The 25,355-nt window shown below is 47.0% G+C and overlaps 1 protein-coding gene across 1 annotated transcript in view; it reads right to left on the bottom strand.

Annotated features, from left to right (window-relative positions):
* Positions 1 to 25,355, bottom strand: part of FARS2 (phenylalanyl-tRNA synthetase 2, mitochondrial) — a 382,893-nt gene that overhangs the window by 250,936 nt on the left and 106,602 nt on the right. The window contains exon 5 of the mRNA XM_060021600.1: positions 17,282 to 17,413. Coding sequence (XP_059877583.1) covers positions 17,282 to 17,413 — 132 coding nt within the window. The remainder of the gene's footprint in view (positions 1 to 17,281; positions 17,414 to 25,355) is intronic.

Here is a 25,355-nt window from a genome sequence, read left to right as displayed (position 1 = left end):
GGATTTTTGTTTTATTTAGATATATCTATATCTACAGAAGTCACTCTCTCCCAGCCTTTGTAGAACTGTGTTATGAATAAATCTAAATTATCAAATAATTAAGCAAAGGATGCTTTCGTGCCCTCACAATTTACTCTGCCTTAAGTAATAGAGGTTTCCAAACCAAGGCAGCTAACCCTTAGCTAAGCTGATTTTCAATCAAACCTACACAGAATTGCTTCCCCATCACCCCACAAAACATCTGGAGGGTGACATGGCCAGGTGCACATCTGGTGCCCGTCTTACTTCTCTCCTTCCCTCGGCTCCTTGACTCTGCACAACAGCCGTCTCCTCGGTGGCTCGCCGGCGCCTGTCAGCTCTGCTTCCTCGAGTCTCCAGAATCTATTTCCTCCCTGGAACTTCTACTGCCGCGGATGTAATTCACCCTCTCGCATCCTCCCTAGGCTACTGTGAGATGCTCCGGCCAACTCACCGCCTCCCACCTCTGCTCCACGCAATCTATCCTCTCCTAGGCTACTCCCGTCTCTGCTCCACGCAATCTATCTTTCAGTCCAGAAGTGGAGGGTTTGTGCCTAACTCCATCCATCCACCCACGCATCTGATAAATACCTACAGGGCACCTACTAACGGCGAGGCACGTGTGAAGCACGGTGACAAAGAGGTAAAGAAACAACAGCTCGGGAACAGTGTGGAGGCAGAGCAAGAAACCGACCACAGCCCGGATGACGCCGGGCGCTAGGAACGCTGGTCAGAGCCCAAGCGGCGCTTTCCGGATTCCTGGGAGCAGGGGGTGTCTGAGGGCGAGAGGGGGGGCCGGTCACCCTGATCTCAGCACAATTTGTTTGGAAACCCACAGCGTCCCTATCCCCACCTGTGCCTCCTGATCTAGGCCCTGGTCTACCTTCCCGATCCTGCCCAGCTCTCGGTCCTACGCCTGCTCCTCAAGGACGCCAAGCAACCAGGCCCGTGGCCGGAGTCGAACTGTCCCCGTGCCAGCGCACCCACCTCCGCCCGCTGAAAACCCTGCTTAGCATTTCTTCAATACTCTGTAATACTGCAACCGCTAACAAGGACGAATTAACTGTGGTTCCTACCCTCAAGGAGGTTAGAGTCTTGGGAAGAAACTGGGAAGCTGAATAACCATCAGACAGATTCCAAATAGATTCTATATACAGTGGATTCCAAGGCAGAACTATTAATCAGGTACAGCATTATCCTTCACTTGGCTTCTCTTAATTCTCAGAAAAATCTAGCAGGAATAGTAGCTCATATTAGCCCAATACCATGCAGACAGATGTTGTCCACAGCCCCAAATACAGAGTCAGGGCTCCAGGGATAAAAAGTCTCCACTGGCTATTTCTCCATGGATTATAAAGGTAAACAGTGTGCTCAAAATCCCAAATTCTTATGATAGTTCAAGAACCATCATACTGACTTACTTGGGAATTAAATACGAAGCAGAACATGTTTCCTGGAGATGGGAATAATTGAATTTTCATGAAACGTAATGCAATGTTTGTTCATTCTATGTAAACACATACAGATTGCAAGTAAGGCTAGATTAATTCCTTCAAAGCACACTGGATTTCCACAAACATAATGAAGCTGCCTGTGGTAATAAAGACTTAGAAGTCAACATTTGAAGACTTTTTCATTTATTGCACTATACATGAAGTGGCAGGATAAAAATGAGATGAAAGTACAGGACTTTTATATGTAAATTAACCTGAAAGTAACTTTTCTAGAAAATATACAAAAAGCTCAGAATGAAAGTAAACTCTGTACGCAGATCTAGGAACGAGCAGTGACCCAGAAAGCGTTGACAGCGCCTCCAATCACATCGAAAAGATGACCTTACGGCCAGGGGAGCGAAACTCGTCCCACATTCTTCCTGGAGGGAAGGTAGGCAAACAAAGCAGTGAGGGGAGGATCTCAGCGACCATCACGGAGCATCTCTGAGAGTTTCCCCCAAGGGGAGGATCTCAGCGACCATCACGGAGCATCTCTGAGAGTTTCCCCCAAGGGGAGGATCTCAGCGACCATCACGGAGAATCTCTGAGAGTTTCCCCAAAAGCACAGAAGTAATGAAACGGGTTGCACAAGAAGATCCCTGTAGTGACTGCACGGTAGGGGTGGACTGGAGATCCCGGATGCAAGGGGACCAGCTCAGGAAAAGGACGTCCCAGGAACCCAATGTGCTGACCTCTGAACAGACTTTTCCTCTCGCCTCTGCAGGAGTTGGCCCTACGCTCTGCAGGCCAAATCCGGACCCACTCCCTCTGTTTGTGCATGGCTCGCAGGCTAAGGATGAATGCTACTTTTTTTTTTTTTTTGCGGTACGCGGGCCTCTCACTGCTGTGGCCTCTCCCATTGTGGAGCACAGGCTCCGGACGCGCAGGCTCAGCGGCCATGGCTCACGGGCCCAGCCGCTCTGCGGCATGTGGGATCTTCCCAGACTGGGGCACGAACCCGTGTCCCCTGCATCGGCAGGCGGACTCTCAACCACTGCGCCACCGGGGAAGCCCGAATGCTACATTTTTAAATGGCTGAGAAGTATCGAAGGAAGAATACCGTATCGTGAGACATGAAAATTACACGAAATGTCCAGCATCCATTAAATAAAGCTTGACTGGAATGCGGCCACACGGGGTTGTTTACCTCTGTCTGCGGCTGTTCCCACACTGCGATGGCAGCATCCAGTCACCGCAACAGGGACCAGGCGGCCGGCCCAGCCTGCCGCGTTTCCCATCTGGTCCCTTGCAAAGCAGGTCTGCCGACTCCCGCTCCCTTCCACCCCGACTCTCACTCACTCTTCCCACCTCAGATTAGGGGGCTTTTCTGAAGACTCCCCGACCCAATGTGGCCAACTCGATGCCACCCCTGCTGATCCCCCATCACAGCCATATACCCCTCCGCAGGGTGGGCATCCTGCCACGTGGTCACTGCACACAGACCTGTGCACACGCCCCAGCTGACTGCCAGCTCCTCGAGGGCAGGGACCACGTCCGATTTCACATCTCCATCATTGCTGGGTACCAGGTACTCAGCAAATACCGAATGAGTGAATGAACGAATGATGAATGAATGAACGGAAACCTGAACCACACGTAAACCCTCCTCTTACGCCAATGAATAACTGTGAATTCAATAAATAAAGGAACCCCAGGGGGTGTTTCTTCTTCTGAAACCTTATATTCCTTGGTCTTTCTCTTCTTTCTCTATGATGATTTCCTTACACTATCTTAATTTCATGACTTTTACCAACACTGATGACTCCAAAATCTCCTACAAAGCTCTCCTACACTTCCCAATCTTACATGTCCAACTGTCTCCTAGGTATTTACACCTGGTGTCTTACAGGCACTTCAGACCTAAGAGGTCCAAAGCTTGGCTGCACTTTCCACCCCCTTCTCTGTCTCCAACTCAGGAAATGGCATCAGAGTCATTGAGGCTGAACTCACATCACCCTCAGCACCTCCCTGGGCTCACCCTCACCCCCATCCAATCCACACACCAGATACAGCTGCTCCACCCCAGAAGCATCCTTGGGGTCCACCTTCGCTTCTCCCACTCCATCACCACTGCTGAGATTCAGGCCATCATTTTCTCATCTGGATTCTATCAGCTTCTATCTTGCCTTCCTATCACCAATTCTTCACTGTTCTGGAATTCTTTTACAGAAAAACTAAACTAAACCTGATCACACTGTTTCCCTACTTAGAAATCTCTGCAGGGAAAAAAGTGAGCAGAAAATATGAGGGTTGTTCATAGCAAAGGACATAAAAATGTCTCTTAAACACATTTTTAAAAAATACAAATTAAAAGAAAAACACAAAAATAATTTTAAAATAATAAAAGAAAATACATTCAAAATGACTTCTAGATACAGTTTTTGTCTGTCAGGTTAGCAAAGGTCCCAACGCTAGATCACACACACGTGGCAGGGCGTGAGGGAAACGCTCTCACACATCACAGGTGGGGATGGCAACGGGCGGCCTGACCCCATCAGGGCTTCTTCATAGGTACAGTGTCTATACAAGGTATAAATGTATATACTCTGCGACCTAAGTCCACTTTTAGAAACGAATCCCATAGAGAGACCTGCACATGAAATGTGACATGTACACAGCTATTCACTGAAACGTTGTTGTTAATAGTAAAAGACTGGAAACAACACAAAATGCCTGTCAGCTCAGGACTCATTAGATACATTATGGTTCATACACGTGATGCACAACCAGGCAGCTGTGAACACGAGTGAGTATATGCTCTCCAACGTACAAAGGCCTCTAGAAGTGCACTGAAGTGAGGGAAAAAAAGATGTACAATAGTCTAGTAGAGTATACCACTTTTACGAAGAAGAAAGAAAAGGAACTTGTATTTGTATTTGCATTAAAAACTGGAAGGATCTGGGGATTCCCTGGCGGTCCAGTGGTTAGGACTCAGCGCTCTCACTGCCGAGGGCCCAGGGTTCAGTGCCTGGTCACGGGATTAAGATCCCACAAGCCGCGCGGCGCGGCCAAAAAAAGAAAAAGAAAAAACAACAAAAGCAAAATCAGTGAAAGGAGAGTACACATGCACACACAGACACGCATACCCGTGGATCAGTCACTTAGCAATGGATTCACAGCGTAGATGCACAGCTGTCTTCTCTGCCCTCCATCCCTCACCCTCCCAGAGAAATCCCGCTGGCTGCGGTGACCACAGTAGGAAGCCCGCGCTCCTTAGCTTTGTAAGCAAAGCCCATCACCCTCCAGGCCCCTCTGGACCCACGCCCACACCTTCTACCCCGATCACACGGAAATTCTGTCCTCAGGCATTCGTTCCACATCTTTCAGAAGCCCTTTGACCTGCTGCGCCCTCTGCCTAGAAGGTCCTACCCCTTCCCTTGCCCCGGCAGAGTCCTAGGCGTCCTTCAACATCAAAGTCAGACGACAGCTCTGCGGGGTCGGTCTCCTGGGACGGCCTCCCCGACAGCACCGGCTGCTGAGGCCCGTGCCCCCAGCCTGTTAACCTACCTGGTTCTGGGCCCTGTGTGTGACTGGACCCCTCATTAGACCATCAGCTCCTCGGAGGCAGGAGCTCTGCCTTATTCATCTTCACTTGCCCGGCATCTATCTTTCCAACAAATGCTCCCAGCCTCCCTCGCCCTCCCCTCAATAAACAAGTGAGAATGTTTTGCCCTCCAGGGTAACAGGCGCCTTCACCTAACGAGCTGCCCTTGTCTGAATAAGGTCCTGAAAGCAGACACAGCATTAGCAGTCAGGAGGGGTCCGTGCCCTCGATCATGCCTGCCAGGCACACCTGCAACCGCCTCATCAAACGATTCCAGCTCCTCCTGTGCAAGACGAGGGTATCAGACTACATGTGCGGTCTGCATCCTTTTCAAGCCACAGAACACCGTGAGGGTCCGATAAGAACTACAATTACTCTCCTTCCAGAACCCCCGCCTCCCAAATGCCCCTACACAAACAGATGCAAGACCTGACTCGTAATTTCAGGAGATTCACAGAGTGAATGACATCTGAAGTCACTTCCAACTTTAACACTCTCCGAAGGATGGAAGGGTTAGAGTGAGGGGAGAAAGGATCTAACACTTTCTGATCATTTACTGAGCACCGGACCCTCGGCTAAGCACATTACATGCATTAATTCATTTATTCTCCATCCCAGACCAGTGAGGTGCACATTATTATTCTCCTTTTATAGATTAGGAGCTGGGATGCAGGGACGTTAAGTGGTAAATGGATTGTCAGTGAAGGTGTACCTTTCTGGCTTAAAGCTCCCAGTACTTTCTGTAGGGACATTCACATCCTCCCCGCGGTGGTCAAGGGAGCCGGTCAGCCATAGCCAGTAAGCACCAGAGGAGCGAGTCTGGTCTGCCCCCCAGCTGCTCCCCACGTCGCTACTCCAGGCACCGCCAAGATAGGACACAGAAGGTAAGTGCAACAAACAAGAAGCTCCAACGCCCAGGCCCCTCCACAGCTGGCAGGGAAATAAACAACCAGCCACGGACAAGGAGGAATGGCTTTGATTAAGGGAACCAGTGAAAGAGTCCCAAGCCCAAAGAAAGGCAGCAGCGCAAAGACCTTTTCAGGTCTGGTCCCTGAGAGCCACACAACCGAGGCAGACCCCTTGTCAGCCTCGCCGGGAGGCAGACACGCTTGGGCTCAGAGAGGACCCAGGGGGGGCCCGTCCAAGGAGGCCCAGAGCCACAGTCCAGAGCAGGCGAGAGTCAGCCTCACCACGTGCATCTCACCCAGGAGGGAATCCAGGCTGCGGAGGGCTGGGAGCCTACGCCATCCAGAAATGCTCTCTTTGAAACAGGAATAAAATGGTACTTCTTCACCCTCGGAGGCGGTCTGCCTCCTCTTAAAAAAAAGCCTGCCTGATGAGAAAGGAGTTGTGCTGGTTACTTAGGTAACTGAAGGTACAGAGGGCGCAGGGCTTGTGGACTCCCCTGGGTCTCTGGAGGGCGTACGGTGGGCCCCAGCTAAGCCCGGGAGAACTGCACCCAGATCCCTCTGCCCCCGAGTGCGTGCCCCCTTCATGACGCTGAGGACGAGGCCCCAGGCGCACGGAGCCTGGCGGGAGCTCCCAGACCCACTCCGCCCGGCCCCTCCCTCCTCCAGGGCCTCCTCACACTCAGTCTAGGCTGCTCACCTGGTCTCCTGCCTTTGAACTTGCATTTGTTCGACTCACCCTCAACAGTGATGCAATCCCCCAATCGCGTGCTACTACCTGAAGGGTGAGGTTTAAGGTCTTTATGTTGCCGCCCATGCCCTTCCAGACCTGATGGCTACGGAGGAGCTTAGCAGCCTCCTCTACCTGATTCCCAGGTTTTCCCCGAGCTTGTACCAGTCGGTCTTTCCAGAACATGCAGTGCCGCCTCCCACTCTGTGTGTCCTGCACAAGCCACGCTCTTTGCCGGGAAAGACCCCTCTTCACCCGTCACAAAACCTGCTCCCCTTCACCGCTCGGGTCAAGCCCTACGACCCCGGTGGAAAGATCCCTCTTTACCCGTCACAAAACCTGCTCCCCTTCACCGTTCGGGTCAAGCCCTACGACCCCGGTGAAGCGCTGCCCATCTCTCGAGGAACCAACAACTCCTCCTCCAACTGTCATCAGAGCCTCACGGACACAGCACACGACCTGCCGTCCCCAACACTGGACCGTGAGCCCCTCAAAGGCAGAAACGACCTGTGTATCTGCAGCACTTCGCGTGGCGCCTGCCAGGCAGGTCCTTCATAAACGTCTGTTGAAGGAATGGACGGAGACGGGAAAGGCTGATTTAATAAACGGACGCATCAAACAGTGGATTTGGAGAGCTTTTCCTTCCTAATGCCTTCAAAGCCCACAAACCCTCAATTTCCAGGACTCTGTAGACAAATAGCCTAAAATATCAAATAAATGTTCTAAATTACGTATACTGATACCAGCCACTTCCCTTTACGTTGAAGGCACTCCTCGAGGTAACATTTAAGCATATCTCACTAGGCTTCATCATTTACTGCCCCAAACTACACTTCTATTAGCCTGCCAGTTCACCAGCAACCCCAGCAGCCAACAGACGAGCCTTTCCCCAGGTGTCCTTCTCGGGATGTGCTCCACAAAAGGGACCCTTTCACAGAGTGATTCCGTGTCCTGTGACTCTGGGAAATCTGCTCGCTCGCCCCAACTCAGAGATAGAGAGAGACATGCAGGACCTTTCCAACTCACTATTTTCCACACTTGGTTGAATATCAAATCTTCTCTTTCCTTTGAAAATCCTAATAATACCCAGTGTTCTATGTCACACACTTTGAGAAATGCTACCCTTGGCCAGTTCCTGACTTATGTCCATTAAAAAACACAATCTGAAAATCTGGCCTAACTTTTGTCTAATGACATCACTTCATTTTATCCACGGACATAACAACACGGCCGTTTCATGAAGACATTGCTTCCAGCCTAAAATGCAGAAACGAATCTTAAAAAAAATAACTTAGCAGATTGTGTTTATCCCCACGGTACCATAAATAATTCCTAAACTTCTAAACTGCCTCTTTGCAAGGGAGAAAATAACACTGAACCACCGAGTAGCACATCACTACCTGCCTTCAAAGCTGCAGTGATCCCATGAAGCAAGAGTTTCATAAATAGTTTAAATAAAATTCAATTATATGAACATCCTTTTTTACCTTTTTATTAGTCTCGGAGAGTTTCTTTAAGGGGTGTGGGGAAGAAACCTGATTAACCAACCATAGATACCAAAGTCAGGCTGCTATGCAATTTTCCATGTGGGGCTATAAAACAACCCCAAATCCCCTGAGGGCTGTGTTAATACTACACATCTCTGGCTTGCTTAAGAGGCCAAATCATGGGATCCGAGAGCTAAAAGGAAATCTGGATGTTATATCATCTAAGACCCTTATCTTATAGATGAAGAAACTGAGACCCTCGGCACTTGCCCGAGATCTCCAGCACAGTGCGTGGCAGGGCCTGGCTGTAGGCAGATCTTCACTCCGAGGGCCCCCCGGATCTTCTTCCTGTTACCTTAGGAGCTGCACTGAGCAGCTAAGCACAGACAGGCCAAGGGTTAGCCTGGGAAACTAGGGTATTTCCCTCCACATTTACTGTTTAGATGAGCCTGGAGAAAGAATAGTACACATTGGGACAAGGAAATGGGGGTCCACCACTCATGTGCTCATCATTCATTTTATAATATATATATAGAGTGCTGACTGTGTGCTAGGCATTGTTCTAGGAACTGGGAATACAACAGTGGTCAAAACCAAAAAAGTCGGGCTTCCCTGGTGGCACAGTGGTTGAGAGTCCGCCTGCCGATGCAGGGGACACGGGTTCATGCCCCGGTCCGGGAAGATCCCACATGCTGCGGAGCGGCTGGGCCCGTGAGCCGTGGCCGCTGAGCCTGCGCGTCCGGAGCCTGTGCTCCGCAACGGGAGAGGCCACAACAGTGAGAGGCCCGCGTACCGCAAAAAAAAAACCAAAAAAGTCCCTGTTCTCATGAAGCTTACATTCTAGTGATTCCAGAGTTTTCTACCTAAGACTGATTAAAGACAGACACCTGGAACTAAACCTTTAAACAGGTTATAGTGAGAACATGTTTGCACACACACACACATGATCTTCCATATGTCAGAAGCATGTCCAAAAACTCCCACAAGGAGGACTTCCCAGATAAATCCCATCCCCAATCCCTGTCTGATTCAGGAAACAGTCACCACACACACCAAAATACTGGGAATCTATTTCAGTGGCTTCTCTAGGAAGGGAAGCAGAAAAAGTCAAACTCTTTTTCAATCATCCTTCTCACTACGCTAGAAAGGGAGATAGTGAGGAAAAGCATGAAGGAATAAGTGAATTCCGTGTAACGGTATTGGAGGAGGGACGCTTAAACACACCGGGAGCCCCAGGTGAGCTGAGGGAGAATATGCAAAACGGCCACAATGTACATCTTGCCAGCCAGCTACTGTGGATGGACAGACCACCACAAACGTCAACAAGCACACAGCTGTGGGCCAGGGCTTCAGCTGGTCCAGACTGGGCTGGCCTCAGGGCTCCAGGGTTGGTTCAGGTCCAGTTCGCCTGCTTCTCACTGTTCGAGAACCAGCAGGCTGTGCATGTTCATCTCATAACAAAGGCAGAAGCAAAAGAGGGCAAAAGCGCTGCCAAGGGCTTCCGAGCCGTTGTTCCTTCATCTGCTGACATCCCTTCAGCCGAAGCGGTCAGGGCAGAGGGGAGGGTCCTCTTCCCACAGTGCAAAGTGCTTCACAGTCAGGGGTCTGCTGATATCCCTTCAGCCGAAGCGGTCAGGGCAGAGGGGAGGGTCCTCTTCCCACAGTGCAACGTGCTTCACAGTCAGCGGGCAAAGTGCATGGATACGGCGGGGGGGGGGGGGGGGGGGGGGGGGCGTGGGAATAGTAACAGAGTCTGATGAAAGACATGACCATTTGCAACGATCCAAACTTGCCAAATGTCCACTTCTGTCTAACCTGAACCTTCTATTCGGAAGCTCACAAACTAGTTCAACAGCTTCAAAATGTCAAAAGCTAAGAGCTAATATTTGGATTGTATTATTATTGTTGTTGTTGTTATTATTATTATTATTACTAGGGTTACTGCTTCAGGAATGAGGAGATGATAGGAAAAAGGAAAACAGTTGAAAATGGAAAATTAAGTCCACATTGATGGGGGAAGGACAATTGCTTTATATCAGCTAAATATCCAAGACCTTAGACAATGAAAGTAAGACACGGGACAGAATCTCTGCTTTCCAGAAGTCTCCCACGTATAGGAATGATGCCACAGACAGTACGTAACACATAGTACAGCTATCAAAACATCAGAAATATGTACAGGTACCGCAGCTTGAAGCAAGTTACCAAAATCTTTGCTCTTATTACAGTAGCAGAAATACTGGAGGGGATGGCATGGCTTCTAAGCAGGATCAGAAAGAACTACAAAATATACGAGGAGACAAATCCAATTCTGTACAAACAGTGTAACTGAGTCCCCACGCAAGCTCCATGTTGCCTTTCCCAGTCAAACAAGAGCATCCCAGAGTCTGCCTTCCCAGCCCCAGGAACTGCCACAGAGGGTGGGACCAGACTCAACAGAACATTAGGAGAGAGAGGGGAGACGTCTGAAAGTCATTAAATATGCAGAATCCCCACGCTGAAAATATGAATGATACAGCAATCACATCAGAGACTTGAGCCACTAGAGTCAAGCACGACAAGCAGAAGGGTTATCTTTACAGAACTTGTCAACTTACACCCACTCGCATTCCCTGACAAAGTGACTTTTTGGGAGAACGATGTTATATAAAGAAACCTAAAGCTACTCAAGTAAGAAATATAGACATTCCATTCATGAAAGAGCAACTTAAAGGAGAAAAGCCACAAACCTAGAGAATACGATTTTAATATATAAAAATGACAAAAGATTAGTGTTCAAAATAGATGATGAATTCCTACCAATCAATTAAAAAAAGACAGAGATAGGCTTCCCTGGTGGCGCAGTGGTTACGAATCCGCCTGCCAAGCAGGGGACACAGCTTCGAGACCTGGTCCGGGAAGATCCCACGTGCTGCGGAGCAACTGAGCCCGTGAGCCACAACTGCTGAGCCTGAGCTCTAGAGCCCAAGAGCCACAACTACTGAAGCCCGCGCACCTAGAGCCCGTGCTCCACAGCAAGAGAAGCCACCGCAATGAGAAGCCCACGCACCACAACGAAGAGTAGCCCCCGCTCGCCGCAACTAGAGGAAGGCCGCGCGCAGCAACGGAGATCCAGCTCAGCCAAAAGTAAATAAATTAATGAATTAACTAATTTAAAAACAGAAAGACAAGGAGAAAAATGAGCCCTACCCCAAAATGAGCAAAAGAAAAGCTGCATGTGTCAAGTAAATTTATAAAAAATGTGATCAACCTCAACAGCAATCAGCTAAATGTAAACGAAACCTCAGCAACAGGCTACTCTAAACTCACCAAAGAGACGGACCAAAGTCAGGCGTCCGCGGAGAGGATGTGGGGCAGCAAGAACGTCCATGCAAAGGCTCAAGGCAGAGCGAACTGGCCCAGCTGCCTTGGGAAACAGCCTGGTGACACCAACAAAGCTGCAGCTGCCCCGAAGTGCAGCAACTCCACAGCCAAATAAAATACGCCTCAGAGACACTCGCACTCCTGTACGTACAAGACGCACAAAAGTGTGCACGAGGAGCATTTGTTAGCAGCGAACAAAAAAGGGGGAAACGGCGAAGTGTCCATTAAAGAATGGATGAGTAAACTGCAGCATATTCACCCAGTAGAATTTAAGCAGTGAAAAATGAACGAACTAAAACTCTACACATGACAACAGAGATGAACTTCATAGCACTGCATGGAAAACCAAAGTCATGAGAGGATGGGCAGCATGATTCCATTTGTTAAAGCATAAAAGCTGGTGAAAGTTAGCTCGTTTTACAATATGCATAGAAAAACTATAATGAAAATCAAGGTAACAACACAAAATTCAGAACAGTGATTGCTCACAGGAGTGGGGGGAAGGGAAGGTACTAACAGGGAGGGACACAGGGGACTTCAACTGTATCATGTCCTACCTCTTCAGCTGGGTGGGGGACACTGGACTGATCTATATGGTAAAGGACTGGAAGACAGACAGAGACAGAGACGGGCATATAAAGTATCAGCATGAAGTATTCCAATGAAGAAAAATTTTAAGGAAAAAAATTATTTTTTAATTAGGGAGACTTAAGCATGTTATGGCCAAGAGTAAAGAATGAATACAGGAAGAACAAAGTTGGACTAACACTTCCCAATTTCAAAACTTACTACAAAGCTACAGGAATCAAAACAGTGTGGACATGAGGACAGGAACGTAGAACAATGGAATAAAATTGAGTCCAGAAATAAACCCAAACATGGTTTTCGACAGAGGTGCCGAGATCATTCAGTGGCTCCATCAGTTAGACCTCCAGTGGTCTAACTGATGGACAGAGCTCCCTCTTCGCATATCCCAAAGCCTGATCTCACGAATGGCACGTAGGCTCACGCTCTAATTACACAGCCTCATCTTCCCTGCCTCACTCCAAGTTTTACAGGGAGAAGTCACATCTTACCATTTGTTGTATCTTCCTCTTTGTCTAGCACAGTGCCTTACGCAGACAAGATGCTGAGTGTAGCAGTGGCATGTCTGCTTGTATACAGCACAGTGCTTGTACAGTCTTGGTCTGTGCCACCTGGAAGTTCACCAACTTAGATCAGTAACACTGAGCGATATAAGTGTGTGTAGAGGCTGTAGAGACTTCTATCAAAGAGGGACAGACTGCAAATAGATTTATTCTTAGATAGGAGAAGCAGCATTAGCTATAACAACTGGGCGTCCAAGCAAAGACAAAGTACACAAGCCCTTACAAACAGGAACTGAACTTCTTCTAGGGTGCATGCTTCATGTGTGCCTATCACCAGTATTCCACTCTGAGTGCAACCAGGACGAGGGCTTGGCACACTCCTCCCCAGTCCCTCCCCTCCCCACTCTGCCCACCGTGCCTCTGTTACTAATATGGACCACGTGGCACCCTAATCATTCATGTTTACATCTCTGTGCACTGCACTGGTCTCAAAGGCAAGGACAATGCTTATTTGCTTTTCTATAGCCTTAGAAGTAATTCAAGAAATATTTGACAAACAAACGAACAAAAGAATGATTATTTAAAACTAGAAACTGTTCACGTACGTATTTACAAGGTTTTCCCCAAAGAGTCAAGTTTTAAATTTTAATCAAGAGGTAAAGAAGGCAATTCCGCTTTTAAAGTTATTTTCCACTGTGGAGACTTTTCTGCTTCCTGGCCCAGGTATAATTTTCTAAATTTCACAGGGGCTCAATAGATGGTAAATTCCTTCCAGGCATGATGACAGCCCGTAGTCACCTGGTGATGGTTTCAGATGTTCCTGCTCTGTATTCTACCTGCAAAGACAGCAGCCTGAGTCAGCCCAATGGGAAAAAAGTGTGTCGTATTTGGAGACGTGACTCACTCCTGTCCTCAAGGGAAAAACAATCAGATCATCATGACAGCAGTCGCCACCCAGGTCACAACTACCAAATCTAAGCAGTCAGAAAGCAACGGAGGGAATTCCCTGGTGGCGCAGTGGTTAAGAATCCGCCTGCCAATGCAGGGGACACAGGTTCGATCCCTGGTCCAGGAAGATCCCACATGCCGCAGAGCAACTAAGCCCATGTGCCACAACTACCGAGCTCGTATGCCACAAGTACTGAAGCCCGCATGCCTAGAGCCCATGCTCTGAAACAAGGGAAGCCACTGCAATGAGAAGCCCATGCACTGCAATAGAGTAGCCCCCACTCGCCGCAACTAGAGAAAGCCCGCGTGCAGCAACGAAGACCCAGCACAGCCAAAAATAAAATAAATAAATAAATTTATTTAAAAAAAAAGAAAGAAAGCAATGGTGAAGGCACTAGAGCTTAAAGAAGAAGAAATAAAATTCTCTAAGCTATCCGGAACAGCCTTATCTTATTCTGTGCACAAAAACACACACATGCCATAGTCAACTTAAATGTGCAATAAAGTGCTTTCAATGCCTGTTCAAATTAGGAATCTAATCTCAGGCTTTTAATTAAATGCACTCGATCACAGAGATAATACACGGGGGATGAGCCCCTCTGCAGGAGTAACGAATAACTACACAACAGAGTTTTGTTTGCTTTTGTTTCATTTGGTTCCAGCTCTTCATTCTACGTTAGGCAGAATCATTTATTTGAAAGGAATTTCTAGCCACTTCAAAATCATGCAATTTACTGTTCAGGTAGCAGAACACAGTAGTTGATTATGGTCGGAAAGATCTGGGCAAGCGAGCTGCCAGCCATTCGAGCCCGATCACCTTTCTGAGGCTCTGTAAGATGGGGTTAGTAACAGCATCCACCCAGAGCCCTGTTGTGAAGGTTAAATGAAGGAAAGCCTCTAGGGCATTTAGGGAGAGGCTGGCACACGTCTGCTATTATCACTGCCCCACCAGCCTCTCGGTTGTCATTTCAGCATTTAGCTGAACCTCTGAAGGGCCATAAAGATGGAGAGTTGTAACCATCAATTTTAGCATTTCTTGGAAGTTCTATTTTCAAAGGCAGGGGAGGGGAGGAGAGGGGAGGGAAAAAATACAGGAGGAAAGACAGCAAGAATGGCAAACTGAACAGAGGCATAAAGGGCCCGGAGCCAGGCTTCCGCCACACCGTAGGAACTCAGAAAACAGAAAGTTAGCTCCACTTGCAAATGCTGTCTGTGGTTAGTGACTGCCAGGCACACAGTGTAATAAGCATTTTAACTACAGACGTCAAAACACATTCGAGTCTGAGAACACGGAGAAGAACTCTGTCATAATAACTTCAACTTCAAATAGCAAAGCCCACACAGAAATTCTTTTATAAAATCATTTCTTCTTCCTTTTCTTTAGTCTCTCTCTCTCTTGCAAGGTATTTAACTTAAATTTTATGTGTACCATTTCCCAACAAACGAAAGCACATCCCACCACCACGGTGAATCTCTCAGACACGTTTGCATCTTAGGTGTCTTCTTTTTTTTTCACTTTGCCATTTCCTCCAAGAATCACCTGACATGGCTGATCTAACTGCAGAACAGCAGTCTCATTAATGTGCAATAATGACTTGGAAACCTGTTTCAGAGACTGTATTCAGCCAATTACTGTGTGAATAAACCTCATAAAAACCCATCCAGGATACTGGAAACATACAAGGAAGCACGATTCCAAGCGGCAACTCATATGTGACTCACCCTCCCCCCGAAGCAAAACAAACAAAACCACCACAGAAAAAAAACAAACAAAACAAAACACCACAGAAGTATTTGAAGTTAGTTCCTACTCAAGAAGAGATTAAAGCTTACATATTTGCTCCCAGTATTTTGTGTTTTCTATTAAAATACATATACATCTCTTTTATTTTCCTGTTTCCTACCACTCTCAATTTTCTTTCTTCCTCTAAAATCATTCACTCAATCCAGAATCATGGATACTAAAATGACCAGGATCAAAGACGTAACCTAGTTCCAACTGGCTAGAAATTGTTTCTATGACGTGCAGGACAGGCTCTGTTTAAATATTTTCGACTAAGGGGGCTCTCTGTTAATAAATGGCTCTCACCATTTGAAAACAATGTTTAATAACATCAGAGATTAATTTTTACGGAAACAATTTTACTACGCGCCAGACCCTGTGCTAAGCACGTCACGTGCATCACCTCCACTAACCCTCATAAAGAAACTTTGAGGGCGGTATCGCTGTGCTCATTTGACTATGAGAGAACCGAGACCGGCGAGGTTAAGCAACCTGCCTGAAGACACACAGCTGTCAACTGACAGAACACGTGCTGCTTCAGACACGCAAGCCCAGGCCTCCCAACTTTTACTCACAGGCCCTCGTTTGCGACCTCTCTGCTTGCTCTTCTCCAGGACAGACCTTCAAATACTGGAAAACCACCCAAGGAGCACATGGTGCTGTGCTGGGCCAGCTCTCCCGCAAGCATTGCTTGGCCGAGTGGAGAGGAATCTGTGAGCTGGCTGGTCCGGGCCCCTGGGGAAGAGGGGGCGGGGAGGCCAGGCCCCAGGTCTCCCAGCCCAGGCAGCACCAGCTCCTGCGTTCACGGCCGCCCCATCTCCCGTCTCCCTCCAGCCGCGTTCTCTAAGGCCACGACCTTACCCATGGTCCATCGCAGCTCTGAGTCACCAGAAGGGACGGCTCCCCTCCGGTCTATGGTGGGAGGCCCGTGACCAGCCCTGAATCAGAGCCACCACCCTCCCAGACCACAGAGCGCATGTCCTTCTCCAGGAGGGAGGAGCGGGGGCAGTGGGGAGCCGGCTCATGGGGTCCCCTCTGCCTGCTGCTCAGGCAGTGACCCCTCCCCACACGCCCAGTCTCAGCCAGCTTCCCATAGAGGATGTACACTCTGAACAAGTATTTTTAAATTTAAATTCAGATAGTGACTTAAAAAAAAACCTCAGAGTTCTGAAATTAAGTTTAGAGATAATCTTTTTTTTTTGGCTGCACTGCACGGCTTGTGGGATCCTACTTCCTGGACCAAGGATCGAACCCGGGCCCTCGGCAGCATGGAGTCCTCACTGCTGGACCACGAGGGAATTCCTAGAAATAATCATTATTGTTAAGCAATGGTCCTGCAGAGGAGAGCTGGAAAGATCCTTCTCGAGTTCTTACAGAACGGGGAGAATGTCATCAGAGCCCCCATTTTCTTCCCTCCCTCCCAGTCAGGGAGCACTGCCAACGCTGAGGGTGGCAAACCACCAAACATCACAGACCTAAGTATTTTTATATTGTGTTTTTAGCATATTTATGAAATACCTGCTGAATTTGGTTCCAAATGCAGTAGGAACAAAAAAAGGGATTATATGTTGGCTTTGTTCTTAAATAGTCTGGAAGACAAACCACTCTCCTGGGACACGCATCAAAGACCTGTCGGCAATTACAAAGCAGCTGATCAACAAATATGAAATCACAAAGTACAAACCAACGCCGGGCGCTGATAAGGAAGAGCTCCAAAACCAAGAAGCTTTTGCAAAATTAGCCACGAGAATGAAGTTCTTCCAGAGTGGAGTGCCAGAGAAAAGTCTAGAGGGCAACATACAAGGAGAGAAAGACGGAGGCTAGTCCTACAGGAGTAGGTGAGCACGGATGCAAACGAGCCTGTAAAGGAAGTCAGCTGGGAAGAGAGAGCCTGTGAATACACGTGGATTCTCTTCTACCTGAATTTACCAGGCGCTGTTCCATCACCCCACAGCCAAGAATTTCCAGCCATTCCCCGTGGAAGTTGATCTCCATCTCGAAGGAAGGATGAGTAAAAGGAAAGTAGCAGTCCACCCATCTGATGTCCAGCCCTGCAAAGACACCAAACACAAGCAGACATGGAGCGTTAAAGGCAGTCTTGCCTTTCCTGTGATCAAAGCTGCCCTTCGGCTAATGACACCAATTCCTACATTCTGACTAAAATAAATAGCAAACAAATTAATTTGCAACACTTTGGGGGGAGGCAATAAATCTTAAAACTTGTGAAAAACTGGGCATGTCTTTTCCAATATGAAAAACACTTTGTGTAGCTCCAGGACCCTCTAAAACCAAATCAATCACCTGCCAAATCCCTGCAACCACCGGGCAGAGGAAGAAATTAGGTCAAGATAATGGGGAAAGCAGGTAATTCTGCTAGTTTCTATAAGTGAAAATGACATCTTCTCAGAGTTAAAGAAAAAATACTTTTACTGTTCTTCAAACTTACATATCAACAGTATGACTAATTCAGGATAAACTAATCAACTTTCACTTCCATAAATAGATATATTAATTTTTATTAACTTTATAAGAGCTAATAAAAGGTTAAATGAAATAAGATCAGCTAAATTTAAAAAGTCAAAATATTTTTTTCTACAGATGAATGATAAATATACTCACATCCAAGACAACCAAAAAAGTACATGCTAAATGCCGGGATGAATTTCTCAATATGCAATCATAAATATGTCATTTACAAACAATAATATTATCATTTAACAAAGGAAAAGACTAATGAATTGAAAACAAGTCAAGCCTGCAGAAAGCAGAGGTCACTAAGAAGAGAAGGCAGAATAGGAGGCCACGTAGCAGCCAGATGCCCCTGTGAGGACACCCAGAGCCCTCACAGCGCAGGCACTGAACAAAACCAGTAACAAAACTTGCTTCCGTTTACTGAGCACTTACTATGCCTCTACCAGTCCCATTTCATAGAGAGGTGGAAAAACTATTAGGAAGGTTGTGTGTCCTGCCCATAGGCACACGGCTAGCAGGTGACCAGGCTACACCCGGGGCTGCCCGACTCCAAAACTCCTGCTCTTGACAATTAAAACATAATTCCCTGCCCATCGTGAAAGATATTTCAAGAATCAAAAGTCACAAACGAACAGAGTTATAAAACAAAGGAGCCCTTGCTATGCTCAGAATGATATAGGAGAATATAGGTTTTTCTTTCATTGTTCTGTTTCAGTTGCATTTATTTTTCTAGATACTTGCTGTCAATGGCAAGTGACAACTGATTTCTGTTTACAGTCGTAAGACAATACTTCCCCCTTTTATTATACATGTGGTATAACAGACAAATATTAAACTCCACGTACATACAGTGCACACGGTTGATAAGTGCTGACATACGTATACATCCATGACACATCATCACTATCAATATCAGCAACATGTCCATTACCCCCCAAAGCTTCCTCATGCCCCTCTGTAATACTCCCCACCTGCCCATCAGCCCTGCCTCTCCTCCTCACCAGCCCTCCTTCCCCAGGCAACCACTGACTTCCTCCCTGTCATGACAGACGAGCTGGCACTGCCTAGAACTTTATGAAAATGCAGTCACACAGAATGTATTCTTTTTCTGTCTGGGTTCTTTTACTCGGTGTGATTATTTTAAGACTCACCCACGTTGTTGTGCATGTCCACAGTTCATTCGTTGCCATTACTGAGGAAATTTCGCCAACATTTTTTCTACCCGGGAAAAAAATGTAGATGTTGGGGCAGTGTCTGCAAGTCCCCCGATATTTCTGTACAGAAGCCCCTACGTGCAGACCAGTTGCCTACTTGCCACTGAATTCTGCAAAGAAGGGACCTGGACACCTGTGTGCTCATCCATCTTTGGGACCAATAATCCCCTACCAATGTTGTATGAAAAAGCTCCAGAGACAACCCCACTGGCAAACAGAAATGTGTCAAGTGTTGGGATGTATAACTGAGCGCAGAGGACGGGCAGACAAAACCATGTTATTCGTTCTTTTTGTAACTCCTGGCAGGTGAGCACAGATCACCTTCTGAGAACAATTTGGAAAAACAAATTCTTTATACATGGCTTTTTATACCTGGATCAAATTTTACCGAAAGCAAGACGAGTTTTCAGGGTTAACATGATGATTTCATATAATTCAACACCACTAAGTGCCTGGAACGAAGTTAGGTACGGTCTACACAAATTAATTTTCCTGTTATTTCTTTATTTTATTCCTTTGGGTAAAGTTTATCTCTTTATACCTCACACCTAGAAAGCTTAGGTTCCCCCCAGTCAGAGAGAAAGCAACTTGAAAACATTAGTAACGCTCAAAATAACCACAAGTAACTATTATCAGTGTTCATTAAGCCTGAACTCGACCTTTCCTGTGTGCACACCCATCCGAGCTGTCGGTGCCAGTGGTGTCAAAGCACAAGGACTGAACTGAACAGCGGTGTGACGGTCTCTGCCCTTCTCTAGGAACCTTCTTTTATCAAAGGACTTTGGCTTTACCACTTGTAAAACTATAAAACATTATAACTTTGGATAAAAACTTTTTTAATGTTGACTACATTCTCAAGATAAAATGTCCACATGTTGGTCGCATCAAACCTCGCTCTCTTTTGGTTGAAGGCCTCCGCCACCACAGCCCTAGGTTTCCTTTTGGTCAACCATCCTACAGGTGTGTCTCTTTCAGTAGCAATGAAAGTAACGGCTCCACAGTGAAAAACGCACCCAGCAAAGAGTGACAAGGCAGGGAAGTTGGCCAAAGTCTCTCAGGACACGTGAGATGATTAACATTACGCATCTAAGAGGCAGAACTCACTGATGACAACAGCACAGGAACTAACCCAGAAAACACGGACTGGCAAAAGCTGTGTCCAGTGCGACTAGAAAGCTTCTGATCCTTTTACCTCCTCAGATCCTTTTTCAACCTGTGACCCTGCAAAGAATGCCGAATCCACAAACCATTCACTTCCTTTTTCTACTACCTTAAGGATTTCTTCAGTTAAATTCGTCTTCCTTCACATAAACAGGAAAATGGCAAAAGCTACAAAGTCCCACCTTTGAGAAGCCTATGGCTATACTTCAAACATAAATAGTCACTATTTAAAAGTAAATTATATTAGTTAATGTGTAATTTTTTATCAAAATACCATATCCTTTTACATACTCTAGCAATTTAAATTTTAGTTACTTTGACACATAACAGTAATTTTTTTCATAGCTGGTGGTAGAATCATTTATTAATTACTTTTATATTACCCCCAAATATACACTTTCTTCTTGTTTTCGCCCCATAACCTCAAAATTATAGTAAGGATTATTATAGCAGATTGAAAAAACATCTTGACATGCAGCGTGTATCAAAGATGTGATATTGAATAACCACCTAAAAACTATGTTAAGTATGGCTTATTTCACACGTCAAGTATCAGGAGTCTGTGAAAAAAATCCACTAAGAACTAGGCGTTTTGAATTATACATTAACAGAGGGACGTTTCTGGTAAACACGTCCAAATCACACGGATTCATCACGCATTAGACTCTTCTTACTGGTGATTAGTTTAAATTACATTAAATGTACATATATTATATACCTAATGGAAAATAATGCCAAAGTTCGTTCTTTCTTTTTTCTGTTTTATGTGTGTGTTTGTCTTTTTCTTTTTGGTTTGGATGTAATAATTTACTTAAACATATTTACAAATGAAGTTCAGAGCTTTTTAAAAATTGTCTCAGAACCCTGTGAGATTACAGCAACTGTCAAAAATTATATATTAATTTTTAGGCTAGAGCCAAGTAGAAGAATAAACCAAAAACCTGGATTCAAGTCTCATCCTGCCCTTCTTGCTGTGAAACCGGGGGTAGGTTAATCAACCTCTCTGAGCCCAGCTGCCCCATCTCCACGCTGTACAGCAACAGCTGCTCTGCCCAGTGGTTGTGAGCAGAGGACCTAGCAAGCCCCAGTTTTCCCAGAGGCAGAGATGCTCTCTGGAGATGCAGGCACCTGCTCTGCTTTCTCTCCTGAAGGAGGATGCTGAGAGCCCAAAGTCTAGGATCATTCCCTCAGCTGGGACCCCAGAAATGACTGGTGAGCATTCCTTCAGAATGGTGGTGTCATAGAGAACAGACTGGTGGTTGCCAGTGGGGAGGGGGTGGCTGGGGTCAGCAGATGCAAACTATTACATGTGGGATGGATAAACAACAAGGTCCTGCTGCACAGCACCGAGAACTATGTTCAGGATCCTGTGATAAACCATAATGGAAAAGAATATAAAAAAGGAATACATAGGGCTTCCCTGGTGGTGCAGTGGTTGAGAGTCCGCCTGCCGATGCAGGGGACGTGGGTTCGTGCCCCGGTCCGGGAAGATCCCACATGCCGCGGAGCGGCTGGGCCCGTGAGCCATGGCCGCTGAGCCTGCGCGTCCGGAGCCTGTGCTCCGCAACGGGAGAGGCCACAACAGTGAGAGGCCCGCGTACCGCAAAAAAAAAAAAAAAAAAGGATAGTGGTGTGAGCCTGAGTGGAAAAGGACTGGCAAGAACTTGAATTGCCTCAGCTCTGGCAGGACACTGCCGGCCCTACCTGCCGTAGGGAACCAGGGGCACGGGCACAGGACGGCAGCACCACGTACCAGGGAAGACCAATCAGGGCCGGACGCAGGGGGCGGGGCAAGGGCCCAGGCCTCTTCCCACCAAGCCCTGCCGCCGAGGCGGCACTGCGGCGCCTAACACTGGACAGAGACACATTAAACAGATGCCATTCCAGGTCACCCCACCCGCCTTCATCACCGATCTTGTCTAAACACACCCTGTAATTCATTTCCCTGACTTACCCACTCAGGAAGGGACTCTTTCTCTGCTTCCCATACCCTTATATTGAAAGATGGGACTGTGCTATCAGAACCACCTCCCAGAGCTGTCAGAATCTAAATTTGAAAAGGCTGGTGGCCCAGACCAGAGCACATACCAGTGACTTTATATATGCTACCAAGGCTACCCTCCACCGAAGCAGAGACTTTTCCGTACCGGCTATACAAATACACAATTAGTAACTGCTCTTGGGCATTAATTCCTCAGTGCTGGAACCCGAGGAGCAGCCGAATGTAGCAGAACTCTGATTCTCCTGCTTTCTACACCGGACACGGCAGGCGCCCAAGCAAGGAAAGCGAAGCCGGGGAGAAAAAGGATGGAGGGTGCTCTCTGGCTAAAAAGAAATCCGTAAAAAACTGGGACCATCCGAGGTGAGCACAACCTAACTAGAAATTACCCGGCCCTCACTGTCAAATGCAGCTGACAATTCCATCTCTTCTGCTCCTGCTCGATTTAAATCAGACCCACAGCCCTTTAAACTGAATACGTACCAAGCAGCGGACAGGCAATTTTTCACAGTTCTCAGTATTGCTCTGTTCTCATAGCTTTCTTAAAAAAAATTGTTTTGAACAGTAATATATTCACAGCGTTCAAAATCGAAACACTGTAAGAGTATACATTTCCCTGTATAATAGGGCATCGGTGACATCACAAGAAAAAATTGTAAGTATGTGAGGTGACTGATGTTAACTAAACTTATTGCGGTGATCGTTTTGCAATATATACATGTATCCAATCATTATGTCGTACACCTCAGACTAATACAGTGTTACAGTAAAACGGTCCCCTACATCCGAACCAGTTCTGTTCCCAGAGCACGTTCGTTCATTAAGTCCAATTGATTAGTTAAGTCCAACAAAGTTACCCTAGGTACCCAACTAACACAATTGGCTGTATAGTACTGTACTGTAATAGGTTTATAATACTTTTCACACAAATAATACATAAAAAACAAACAAAAAAACATTTTTAACCTTACAGTACAGCACCTTGGAAAGTACAGCAGCGCCAGCTACATCACGGCTGCTTCTACACTTGCCTCCAGGCATCCTGGGCTTGGAATAAAGACACTGTACTACTGTACCCTATACAGTCCTGTGCGGTCAAGTACACAGAAGCACACCCACGTGTAGAGGATGCACGCACGTGACCATGTACGCCACAGCGCACAGGGTAAGATGTGAGCTCTGTTTCAGCCACAGTGACTCCCTCTGCTGAGACAGATGCAAAGTACTAGGGGAAAAATAAAAGGCTAGCAACTTCTCCCACTGTTGCTGACAGTGTAATTGGTCCCACTGTTACGAGTCTTCTGCTTGGCGGAAAGAGCAGTAAGGTGAAGTGTCGTTTCAGACTCCCATACGCAGGAACCCTCTTGCTTAGGGCTTGGATCTTAAAATGATATTAGCATTTCTCTACCTCGCAGTGGGGTTAGAAACGGAGTGCAGCACAATTCAGTGCTCCCTCATCCTAAATCTGGGTGTGGGGTCCGAGGCACTGGGGTAAGGGGCGACATGGACAGCAGAGGGGACAGCCTGAGGGGAACCTGGTCCAGGGGAGAGCCACAGCCAAGCGCCCTCTGTCCTCAACCTTCCTCCCCGACCCACTGGCACAGGACGGCTCCACAGACAAACCTGGCAGACAGAAGGTTCACCCTCCGCCTGCCTCCCACATCTGATCCCAGAGACGTGGGCAGGTCCACCATGCACGGCAAGAGCAATCCTAGACCCCTAACTAGATCCAGCTCCAGCACCTGAGGCCAAGTGACCTCGAGCAACTGCCTTAACCTCTCACTGCCCCAGCTTCGTTCAAAACAAGAATAATATTCATCTCGCAGAGTTTTGGTGACAATTCAGTAAGGAAAAGTGTGTAAAGAATCTAAATACTCAATGGGTGATTTTTGAAATGAATGTCACTGAAAATCAGACCACTATCTAAACTCTCTCAGGTTTTTATAAAAATATGAAGAAAAAGAAACATTTCTCAAGTGCATGCTAAGGTCATCGACGTCTGCTGTTTATTTACTCTGATGGCATGCTAAATACCCACGTGGCTCCTTCAGCTAACCTTTACACTCACGCCAGGCTGCCATAAACACTGCACAATGAGCACCACTGTTCCCATCTCACAGATGGAGGAACTGTGAGGGACACAGCTTACATATCTAATCCAAGTTTACACAGAAAATGCCAAGATCAGAATTCAAAACCAGGTGTCAGACTGCAAAGCCCAATGCTGCCCTCCACTGGAGCAGACCATGAAAACTGCACTAACTGGGCTTCCAAGCGAAGCGCCCTCCAAGGCCAAGAAGGCACCATCGGCCTCCTTGTTCTCCTAACACACAACGACAGGTAGGAGAAAAAGGAGAAAACCAAAAAGCCATGGTCTATGTTCAGAGGTAAGAGAAATACCTCCACTGGCCAGAACCAGCACAGAAGAGCAAACAGGGAGAGGGGATAAATCACAGTGTTGCTGGGCTTGGGGTCCACAATCAGGAAGAGATGCCAGGAGCTTGCCTCCCGCAGGATAACGTGCTGCTGGCTTGGCATCTGAGCGAGGCTAAAAGCTTGCAGTCAGAAGCTGGGACGGAATGGGCTCCATGCTGGTGAAAGAAGGGTGACAAAAATCGTCACCAAATACAGCCTGGGGCTGTAGCTCTGAAGAGCTGTTAGCTTGGAGAGCCAAGCCCTGGGCGCTGGACCTGTCATGTCCCTAAATCAGAGCTGGTGAGTACATCTGACAGGTCCCTACAAAACCTCGTTCTGGATTTAAAGTCGGAAGAGCTCAGTGTAAACCCCCACACAGGGGAGAAATAAGCAAAGCGGGGAGAGCAGGAGGGAGGAAAGCAGAGAAAGGGAGAAAAACAAAAAAAATCTTCCCCTGAACATGACCTGCAGAGCATAATTCCAACTACGTGATTGCTAAGTAAGACAGCCAACACAACCAACAACCAAAGCTGGAGTCACCCCAGAGGAGATTAACTTTATAAAACAGCCTGAGAGTCTAAAATAAGTGTATTTCAGTTACCCCGAGAGATCCATGAAAGCACAATTCACTGATTGTTCTAAAAACAAAAATCATAAGGCAATCCTTTTGTAAACCAGACCTAAACAATGCATCTTTAGGATTTTATCTATCTCCAGATCAAATTCTTCTTT

The sequence above is a fragment of the Delphinus delphis genome, chromosome 10 (genome assembly GCF_949987515.2).
Source record: "Delphinus delphis chromosome 10, mDelDel1.2, whole genome shotgun sequence".
Taxonomy (NCBI): Eukaryota; Metazoa; Chordata; class Mammalia; order Artiodactyla; family Delphinidae; genus Delphinus; species Delphinus delphis.
The sequence above is the reverse complement of the archived record's forward strand: the minus strand, read 5'-3'. Positions and strand labels throughout refer to the sequence as shown.